This window comes from Eschrichtius robustus, chromosome 13 (assembly GCF_028021215.1).
Source record: "Eschrichtius robustus isolate mEscRob2 chromosome 13, mEscRob2.pri, whole genome shotgun sequence".
Taxonomy (NCBI): domain Eukaryota; kingdom Metazoa; phylum Chordata; class Mammalia; order Artiodactyla; family Eschrichtiidae; genus Eschrichtius; species Eschrichtius robustus.
This window is the reverse complement of record NC_090836.1, coordinates 43,407,468-43,418,779: the sequence shown is the minus strand read 5'-3', so window position 1 is coordinate 43,418,779 and position 11,312 is coordinate 43,407,468. Positions and strand designations below refer to the sequence as shown.

The window sequence follows — 11,312 nt, the reverse complement described above, 5'->3', positions numbered from 1 at the left end:
GGCCATGGGCCTCGGGGAGGGCCCAGGGGCGCCACCGGCTGGGCCTCGAGTGGGCCTCGTAAGGGTCTCCGTGAAGGCCGGGCGCCCTGGGCCTCAGGCAGCCTCGGGCAGCCCAGGGTGAGTCCGAGGCGGCGGCGGGGCGGGGTGTGCGTCGCGAGGCCCGCCTGCCCGACCGGATGCGAGGCATGCCGGGAACCTCGCTTCCTCCTCAGGGGCCCCGAGAAAACCACAGGGCTCCGGGCCAGGGCCTGCCGCCCCTGGGGAGCCGGCAGGATGGCTGAGGGCAGGGCGAGCGGCGCCGCCGGCCTCTTCGCCAAGCAGGTGCAGAAGAAGTTCAGCAGGGCCCAGGAGAAGGTAGGCAGCAGGGAGCCGAGGCCGAGGCCCAACGGGGCGACGAGGGCGTGCAGGGTGCTCGGGGCCGGGAGGCTGGGCCGCCCACAGGGGTATCCGGATGACCTCGGGAAACGCGAGCGGGGACTGGGTTTCCATTGAAACAGGCAGACTTGAGAGAAGGCAGAGCCTTGCCTGGTCTTGGGCAGGGATGGGGGAAGCTGGGAGACGGTTCCCGCGGCCTTTCGCAGGAACCTTAAACAACGCCCAAGCTGACCCAGAAAAGGGGAAAGAAAGGAACTAACGTTGGTGACTGCTGTGTAGCAGATTTTGGCCTCGCAACCCAGCGAGGGTGGTATGTTTTACAGATGATGGCACTGAAGGTGCAAAGAGGGTCATTTCCCAGAGTCATAAGACAGTACTGACCAACTGGCCTGCCAGCGAGCATTACCCGTTAGCTGGGACCGGGAGTCCAGGAGAACTAGAGGAATTCTGCCCAATTCCCTCTGCACCTGACCCGGCCTGGCCGCGGGGTGTTGCTTAAGCTGATGTAAGCAGAAAGCCCGTATCTGCTTCCTGTTCAGGGTGGGGAAGGAGCACTTCTTTTTGCCTTGTATCCTCGGTGAGCTGTGGGTGGCCCTGCGCCATCTAGGTAGGCTGTCTGTACGTCCGTCTATAACTTGCCCACCTACGGAGATGGTGTGGACCGTGCTCCACACGTTTCAGTGGCATTAGTGTTTCTACCCGTTCAGAGTATTTTCTTTGCTTCTAACCTGAACCCCTGCTCTCCACCCACCAACACTCTGGTAGGTGAGATGGTATGGGTAAATGAATAGGCTAGAAGAAAAACCGGAGGGAGAGAGAGATAAGGACCTGGGAGAGAATTCTGGTTTTCTAAGACTTAGTGGTCTTAGAAGCATTTGAATGAACACCATATGCTTAAGAAGTTAAATATTTGTATCATCTTCTAAAAGCGGAGCACTAGCTTGAGTGCTGGGAAGGATTAAAGGCAGCCAGCTCTCCCAAGTGGGATTATCAACAGAGAATTGATGGAATATAGATGTAGTCCCTATGTTTAAGAGGCTCACAGTGGAAGGGTAGGGGGAATGTGTGTGTTTCTTCCCCGGTCTTTGAGGAAGCTGGGGTCACGTGAAAGAGCAGAGGAAAAGGAAAAGATTTTTGTGTGGCTAGACTTTGTTACTTTACCCTAACTTCACCTTGATCATGGTTTCAGTCTCTCCAAAGGCTGTCTAGTTACAAATCTGATAGTGATCAGAGCCTATGGGAAGGTCTAGTTAGAAGTGGTTTGTGGAGGAAAAGGAGGTACCAGAGAAGAGAAAGCCAGCTACTCTATGGGTTGGAAAAACAAAAAGAAATCGCCAAAGACCAAACACTCGTGGATAATAGTTATGTTTAAAAGAGACAGCAATTGATTTTACCTCACTCTTTCACCTTCTGTCCTCATCTAGCCTATCAGCACTATGCCCTTGCTTTAGGATTTCTCTCCTTTTTTAAGCATGGGCTCCGAAGCCTCAGGTAAATAACATCCCTGCTCTGAGCTTCAGATTCTGCATCTGTAAAAGGAGAATTGATGTTCAGTGATTTGGAAACTCAATTTGGTGAGGACACCAAAGTGAGAAGGGGAGAGGGCTCCTCAAACCTCAGAGTCAAGTATTTCCCAAAAAGAGAACCAGCTGCCCAGGTACACCCTGTTCTATTTTCCTAGTCTGAACCCTGAGAAAGCAGAGAGAGGAGCAAACTCAAATCTGCACTGAGGAACTCCCAGGTTGTTGCAGAAAACAAGGAGATACTCGGAACCCAGACTTAGACACAAAGGCAGGCAGACATTGAACTTCGAGCTGTACCGCTGGCCCCTCTAGAGGTAGTGGATGTTGCCTGGATAGAATGGGAATGGCCTAGGTTTGGGAGAAAGAGCTCAGCTCAGCCTGCCAGAGTTTTTGAGTCTTGGGAAGTTATTGAAGGCAAGATAAAGAGGGAGAATGTTACAGTCAAAAGAAAGGACTCACTGGGACACCGCAATTTTACTATAAGCAGTTGACTGTAATCATCTGAGTAATATGTAACAACTAATGTGTCAAATATCAAGTGCCTGCTATGGACAAAGCACAGGATTATAAGAAGGACATGATATCTCCCTTTATGGAGCCCACATTCTTGTGATATGATCTCACTTCATCTTTTCAACTCTTTAAGTATGCTATTAGTATCCCAACTTTAGAAAAGAGGAAATAAGTCTCAAAAGAGATTGCCAAGTGGCAGAATTATCACTGAAACTCAGGTGTCCTGCCTTAGGATCCCAATCGCAGGCTGCTCTCTTTACAAGTTTCCGGAAAAACCACTCTAACATCTGTGTCTCCCCACTTCCTGCTGTGCCTGCCCACTTCCTGCTGATCTTCTCGAAGGAGCAAACCTAGGAGTGAAGGTCTGGTGACTGTTAAACACAGTGGAGATGAAGCATTCTTGTTTTATTTTCCAGTTCCTACTCAGACTCAACAGGAATCTGGCTTTATTGTGTTTTTACAGTATGATACATCTTCATATTTCAAACTAATACTTTCAGCATCTGTTTGTGATTTCTCTGTGGCAGACTTTCAGATCTCCCCCAAGAAAGGGCATTCATTGTTTACCACTCCTTTGTTGGTCTTTTCCTCTGCTGACTTTTACTCAACTTGTATCCCGGAGAGTTCAATTGGCAATATTTACAGAAAAACTCCTTTGTGCGAGATACTGGGCTGGACCCAGGAGGGAATTTAGAGATGAGCAAGAGGCATTCTTGCCTGCTAGAAGCTTACAGTCTAGTTGTTTTTTGTTTGTTTAAAGTAAAATAAGTGACCTGAGAGATCTGCTTGTCCGTGGGAATTCAGAGGACAGAAGAATTGAGGAGAATAGAGGGAGGTTTTGTAGTGAAGGCTGAATTTGAGATAGGAATTATGGCTGATTAGTAGTTCCTCAGGCAAGTGGTGAGAGAGCAGTCCAGCTGAGGAATGCCAGCATGAGCAAGGCATGGAATCTGGAAATCCTTTTAGGCAGAATAGGGAGAAATGCAACTGAGCTGGAGCTCAGGGAGTGGTGGGAGAAAAGGCTGGAAAATATATTAGGGCCATATTAAGGAGAGCCTACTTCAGAATATATCTTGAAAATAAGGATTTTTTACATAACTACAGTATTATCACATCTAAGAAAAAATTTTCTAACAAAATTCCATAATGTCTAATATCCAACCCCTCTTCATATTACTCCAATTGACAGAATTAACTAAAATATAAAACATGTCTGCAGTGATTTTTTTTTGTTTTTAAGCTTTATACTTCCACCCCAACCTACACAAAAGTTAAAATAGGTCAGTGAACACTGGAATATTCTTCACCTGTTTCACCAAGTATTAACATTTTGCCACATTTACTTTCTCTCTTGTCCCTGCTCTTTCTCTTTAAATAATCTGTATTCTAACTTCTCATCTGCTAGGCCAGGCAAACTGGGGCGAAATTCTCAGTGCGGGACTTTATGGATTGGCATTATATGGGCTTTCATTAGTAAATAATCCAAAGGTAGAATTATTAATTCTTTCAACAAACATCTGTAGAGCATCCGTACATCCTCCTTCCTCAAGGAACTCTAGTTGAGGAAGAACGTCTACAACATAGTGTAGGTGCCCTGACACATGGCCCTGTTGCTTAAGGCAACAAATACTTTGGGCCCAGGGCATTGGGTTATGTTTTCAGGGTGATCATACTCATCTTTTCAGTTTCAGAATTGAAGGTGGGAGTGTTGCCTCAACACACACACTCCCACACCCTCCAAGCCTTTTTGCCTTGAGCCTTTTGGGGTTTGGGGATATTGGTCTGCTCCAGGGTGTGCCACATTGACTCTAGACTGAATTGACACCTCTCTCCTTTCAGCAGCCCTCCCCCCCGCCCCCCCCCCCCCACCAGCAGAAGAACCAAGCCCCAGGCAAAGGAAGGGAAGGGTGGCAGGAAGGAAGTGAGAGCTGCCATTACCACTAAACAAGGTGGTGTTGCAACTTTCTGGTAGAGGACAGTGTTTGGTTGGGGGGAGAGGGTGGAGCCTAGGAAGATGAGCGACTCTGCACACCCAGGGCTGGCTGTCAAGTGAGGTGGAGTAGAGAGACACAGACAGACACGTATGGCTAAACTGAAAAGGAAATAAAGACAGGTATTTATAGGGAAGGGAGTGGAGCTAGACACAATGATAGTATTTGTATTAAGTACTCACCATAGGGCAGCACTGTGAAAGCAATTTATGTGTATAATATCATTTAATTCTCCCAACAACTCCAGGAGATATTATTATCTTAGTGGGGGAAAGGGAGTTCTGTAAACTGAGGCTCTAGAGTTGAAGTGATTTGCCCAAAGGCTTATAGCCAGTAAGTGGAAAAGCCAAGATAGGGGCATATATCTGTCTCACTCCAGCGACCTTGAGCTTAACCACCATAGAGAGAGCTCCGGAAGTGAGAGATGTTAGCCCCAGGATTAAGAATGGAGACACCTTAGTCAGAGTCTACGTAGAGCCGGTCTCACGCCCAAGACCTGGGCACTCTTTCATAAGATTCAGAGTCCTTCGCAATGAGACTCCAATCTCCCTTTCTAGTTTCCTGACCCATCACTCCCCATAACACACCCTAAACCAGTCGTGCTGCACCATCTCATGAAACTGCCATGAATTTGCATACTCCTGTGACTTTGCTGATGTTGCCTTTGCCTGAAATCCTCTTTCTATCCTCACCCTTTTTACTTTATTTCAGTCTAGCAAAATCTTTTTTTTTTAAATATTTATTTATTTATTTGGTCACACCGGCTCTTAGTTGCAGCAGATGGGATCCTTAGTTGCGGCTTGCCTGCTCCTTAGTTGCGGCACGTGGTCTCCTTAGTTGCAGCAGGCAGGCTCCTTAGTTGCGGCACACGGGCTCCTTAGTTGTGGCATGCGAACTCTTAGCTGCGGCATGCATGTGGGATCTAGTTCCCTGACCAGGGATCGAACCCTGGCCCCCTGCATTGGTAGCACGGAGTCTTATCCACTGCACCACTGGGGAAGTCCCTAGCAAAATCTTAATTCAAGGCCCAGTCCTTTGGTTCCCTCCTGTATCAGTCTCACTCTCCTTCCTGTTGTAAGTATTAAGTATCTATTTGCTGGATACTGAGAAATACAGATAAGGCAAGTGCCCAATCCTCAAGGAGCTCACAGTTTAGAAGGAGACATAGATAAATGCAAATAATAAAATAGTAATAGGGGAATTCTCTGGTGGTCCAGTGGTTAGGACTCAGCACTTTCACTGCTGGGGCCCGAGTTCAGTCCCTGGTTGGGGAACTAAGATACTCCGCAAGCAGCGCAGCATGGCCAAAAGAAATAAAAAAACAAAAACAAAAACCACTAATAAAAGTGTATACAGGTACAGAAGTTGTAACTGCTTAGGAGGGAGCGATTTAGCTTGATTAATGGGATGAGGTAGATGTGATTAAGTGTCACAAAGGATACAGAGTATGAATTAGGTCTTTTTAGATAGTTGGCTGATGATAAGGTGAGGAAGAGCATTCTGGAAAGAGGGAACAGCATCTACAACAAGCAACAGTATGGCTTATTAGAAAACTAAATAAGTGTGAGAGAGAGAGACCGGTAGGAAGAAGGAATACTGAGAGCTGAGGCTCAGTGGGGATCAGATCATTGAGACCCATATGTATGCTAGAGTTAGAACTATAATTTGTAGATACTTTTTTTTTTTTTTTTGGCTGCGTTGAGTCTTCGTTGCTGCACATGGGCTTTCCCTAGTTGCGGCGAGCAGGGGCTACTCTTCATCGCAGTGCGCAGGATTCTCATTGCAGTGGCTTTTCTTGTTGCGGAGCATGGGCTCTAGGGCGCGCGGGCTTTAGTTGCTCTGCGACATGTGGGATCTTCCCGGACCAGGGATCAAATCCGTGTCCCCTGCATTGGCAGGCGGATTCTTAACCACTGTGCCACCAGGGAAGTCCCATATTGGGCATTTAATAAAAATCTGTTGAGCAGATGAGTGGAGAATCATCAGAAGGTTTTACAGCATGATAGACCAGGCCAGGTGGAAAACAATGAAGGCCTGGACTAAAGCTATGGCACTGAGACTGGAAATCATGGGATGGTTTCCAGATGGTGAGGGATTCAATGAAGGAAGTGAGAGAAGTAGTTGAGGGCAACTCCTGATTCTGACTTGGGCCTGGGGGATGGTGGTGCCTCATTCCAAAATGGGGTTACAGATAGAAGAGTCAGGGTTTTCTTTTTTTTTTTTTAATTTTATTTATTTATTTATTTATTTTTGGCTGTGTTTGGTCTTCGTTGCTGCACGCGGGCTTTCTCTAGTTGCGGCGAGCAGGGGCTACTCTTTGTTGCGGTGCGCGGGCTTTCTCATTGCAGTGGCTTCTCTCATTGTGGAGCATGGGCTCTAGGCGCAAGGGCTTCAGTAGTTGCGGCACGCGGGCTCAGTAGTTGTGGCTCACGGGCTCTAGAGTACAGGCTCAGTAGTTGTGGCACACAGCTTAGTTGCTCCGCGGCATGTGGGATCTTCCCGGACCAGGGCTCGAACCCGTGTCCCCTGCATTGGCAGGCGGATTCTCAACCACTGTGCCACCGGGGAAGCCCGAGTCAGGGTTTTCTTACTTGTTATGAGTGAGTGTCCCCTATGAGAATAGGAGCTGTGCCTTTCTCGTTTCCATGTCCTTTGCATCAGCACTCAGATCAGTATGATGGTTGGCTCTCCCTGTCCCAGGGGAGAGGAGATCAATAAGGAGCACTCACTTCTAGCTGAGTTTCAAATGCATTATATCAGGGCTTCTCAAAGTTTTCCACAAGGGCCTTCAGAAGATGAGAGTCTCCTGCTCGCCTCTCTGACCTCATCTATCTAAAGGAATCTGCTGCTATGGCTGGAAGAGGGTCTCTCAAGTAAAAAAATATCTTCGAGGCTCATGTTTTATCTTCAAAAGCCATGCACATTTTACATTCCTCTAATTAATTCTTGTTTTAATATAATACTCTCCCCCACGCCGAAAACCACTGTAAATAACAATTTCATTCCAGGAACATATACCTTATTTATTCTGGTCTTTATATGTACCCGCTAGGGCACTGCTGCATATCCCCAGGAGTACCCCAATTGGAGAACAACCATAAAACATGATTGATTTTTCAGCAACATGCTATATTTCTAATTCTGTTGGACTGATATGAGTACATCCCTTAAGTTGCATCTGAGACTCTGAGAGAAGCCAGGGTCAAATGAGGCCAACAGTTAAGAGAGACTGATGCTAACAGCGTGGACCTCTCTGATTTATATCCCCAGGTACTGCAGAAGTTGGGGAAAACTGTGGAAACCAAAGATGAACGGTTTGAACAAAATGCCAATAACTTCTACCAACAACAGGTAATCTGGAGGGTGGGAAAGGGAAGCTTGGAGGAAGAAAGAAGATATGAGGGCCGAGTGGCAGAAGAATAGCAAGTTCTGCAAATCAGCAAGCATCCCTACTAACCCATCCTCCCCCCAGGAGTAAGGGCCACAGGGTGACCTGCTGCTTATCCTTCTCCTGGGAACCACAAAATTACCTTTCCTGTTCCTGCTCACTCTGGGTTTGGGGGGACAGACGAGTGTTCTTCTTTTCTCTTGGTGGTTCCCCCAGGGTACAGTGACATCACCAGGTCCTTAGACAAAATCAAAACAAGTCCCTGTCACCTTAGTTTCTGGCTATCTTCCCTAGGCTGCCTCTCTCCCACCCTAAGGGTCTTCTCATCTTAGTGGCCCCATGTTTTGTTGCCTCTTTGTCCACTGCATCTACCTCACCAAAGCCATTTATTCTAAAATAATACCTCCATCGTTTACCTGTCATTCTCACCCAAACCTCCTGTTCTCACTGTTCCTTCTGTCTTCACTGGATGTTATGGGTAATTTTATGTAGAAAACTTACTTTAAGAAGTGGATAACAGGTCACTGCAACCAACTCTGAAAATTCTATAGTACACATGCAACTGGAACAAGAAAAAATATGTAATTCGTTTATAGTAACATTAAAAAAAAAAGAAGTGGCCAACAGTTGGTGGCCTGCAAAAGGGGAGAGGCAACTGGCCAGTCAGTGGGCCTTGGAGAGCCGTGTTTCCAGAACTGCTGGACGTGACGCCCTCTCCAGACCCAGCATATGAATGCCAGGTGGCTGTCATGAACTACGGAGCCGTGAGGATCTACAGTAAAGGACATTTCCAGGGTGGAATCCAAGTCAAAAATGAAAAAAATAGCCGTCTTTAAACTCTGAAAACTGATAACAAACCAGAAAAATCCAAATGTAAGCCACTTTGGGGAAAAGTATTTTACATTGACTTACCTTCTGTCACTGTATCTGAAAAACTGCCAAAGGACATTAAGGATCTGGGACGGCGAGTTGAAGAATTTCTCAGTAAAGATATCAGTTATCTTATTTCAAATAAAAAGGACAAATTTCTCGTGTACCAAGCCTTGAATTTGCGTATAGTGCAGAAACCACTTCACTTCATTCTAGCCATGATGGAAGTTCATTTGAGTCTCCAGATTCAGTGTGTTTGATCAGAGGAAAATTAGTAGTTGAAAAAGCTAGAAATGACCATGATTTTTTTCCTTCAAGTAGTATATTATCAAATGCCTTGTCATGGGGAGTAAAAATTCTTCATATTGATGACATTAGATGCTACATTGAATAAAAGAAAAAAAGAGTTGTATTTACTCAAGAAATCAAGCATTTCTGTAAGCGATGTGGGGAAAAGAATAGGTATTGGTCCACAAAAGGCAAGAACAAGTAGACTCAAAAAGCCTTTTGTAAAGGTAGAAGATATGAGCCACATATTCTAAGTGAGCAGCACAGAAACTTTGCACAGAGTAATCACTATCAAGTTGTTGATGATACTGTATCTAAGTTAGTTTTTGACTTTGTGGAATATGAAAGGGACATGCCTAAAAGAATAAAATACAGTATTAGATCCATTTCTCCTATTACTGCAACTGTCCTGAAAAAGCCTGAATATAAAGAAAAGCTAGAATTGCAACATACATCTCAGACTTCAGGGAAAATAATGTACAAGTGATTGAGCAGAGTTTCCTATATAAAGAAACCCAGGAACCTGAACAAAATTTGTGTTTATTTCAGAACATATTCCCTACTTTTCCAGTGAATTGAGAGGGCTTGATGAGAAAACATCTAATAAATGTTCCATGTTAAATCCAGCCGAAAATGACATAAAACAAAATTTTACCCATCTACCTCCACATAAAAATGAACAGGAATGCATTCCTGACATTTCTGAACATAAATTAATTATACATGAAAATGACTTAGAAGTAAGGGTAGATCACTATCCATGTAGGCCATAGACATGTATATAAGTTTCTAATTTCAATATGGATAAGAGTACATCTCAACCAAAACTAAAGTCAGATGCTGTGCATTTTCCAGCAAAGGATCTGAAGGAAAAGGACCTTCATTCAGTATTTGGCCATGATTCTAGTCTGTTAGCAATAAACAGTTTATAGGAACATCTAACAATTCAGGCAAAGACCACATTCCAGAGTCCTCCTAGGAACCCAGTGAATGTGACATCAAGAATACAGGTAGTTTACCTTCTGTTAAAATCCATCGGAGAGTGAAAATATTATAAGGAAGAAAAAAAAAATCTGGAACCAAATGTGGAGTTTGATAAGCAGAGAACTGAACTTCTTACTACACAAGAAGAAAACAATCTGTAGTTCACCACTACAATCTCTACTGAACTTATTTCAGACTAGTGAAGTCAGAATTTTTAGATTTCACAAGTTATGCTGAAAACAGTGGTATATGTGATGTTTTAGATATTTGGGAAGAGGGAAATTCAAATAATCTGTTGTCAATGTTTTCCTCTTCCCTTTCAACCTGTGTATTTACTGGCTTTTGACTTAAAATAAATAGCTTTCAGAAGTGATGAAGATCATATTCTTGAAATTTTAAAAATTTGTATAAAAATTCTTAGGGTTTTTTTTTTTTTGGCCAAGTTTGTTTACAGAACCAAATGTAAATATTAACAATAAAGGTGATGTTTGCATTTTTCTGCAGAATTGATTACCTGTTACAGAGAAATTATGGAATAAACTTGTGGCTCATTTTTTAAAAAGGGGGGAAAAGAAGTGGATTACAGAGGTTTAACCTATGGGATATTGACTTTCCATCTCTGTGTGCCAGGCATCACATTTATCTCATTTAATTCTGACATGAGTCCTGGAGATTGGATCCCCTCTTTATAATAGAAGGGAGTTAGTTATTAACTTAAATGAATATCCAGTTGCAATGCAATTCTGACACTAAATACCCAGAGTTAGTTCAAATTTCACAGGTTGAGGGCATAGTCTGCCACTAGACTACCTCACTTCAGACACCAGCTGTAAAGCTCCAAAGTTCCCAGGCCACCTGCACTTTTGACAAACTGGCTACAAATTTGGGGGTTTCTACCGACCACTCATCTTCCGTAATTCACTAGAATGACTCACAGAACTCAGGAAAGTGCTCTACTTACAATTACAGTTTTATTATAAAGGGTACAAATCAGGACCAGCCAAATGAAGAGACACACAAGGGGAGGTCTGGGAGGATCCCAAACATGAAGCTTCTGTGTTCTCAAGACATGTCACCTTCCCAGCACATTGATGTAGGATTACCAACCAGGGAAGCTCACCTAAACTTCAGGTGTCTAGAGTTTTTATTGTGATTTCATTACATAGTGAATCATAGGCCATGTGATTGAACTTAATCTCTAACTTCCCTCCTCTCCTTTCTGGAGGTCATACTGATATCACCTGTCTGAAAGCCCCAACCCTCTAATCACTTGGTTCACCTTTCCCACCTGACCAGCCACCATCCTGAGTCATTTGTTTAGCATAGACTCAGGTATGATCTGAGAGGCCCACCATGAATAACAAAATCCCAAGGATTTAG

The 11,312-nt window shown here is 44.5% G+C and overlaps 1 protein-coding gene and 1 pseudogene across 1 annotated transcript in view; both read left to right on the top strand.

Moving 5' to 3' along the window:
- The first annotated feature begins 273 nt into the window (after nucleotides 1-273).
- BIN2 (bridging integrator 2) overlaps nucleotides 274-11,312 on the top strand; it is a 34,500-nt gene continuing 23,461 nt past the window's right edge. The window contains exons 1-2 of the mRNA XM_068560835.1: nucleotides 274-354; nucleotides 7,673-7,753. Of these exons, the coding sequence (XP_068416936.1) occupies nucleotides 274-354; nucleotides 7,673-7,753 (162 nt within the window). The remainder of the gene's footprint in view (nucleotides 355-7,672; nucleotides 7,754-11,312) is intronic.
- On the top strand, nucleotides 8,540-9,202 carry LOC137775571 (protein DBF4 homolog A pseudogene; annotated as a pseudogene).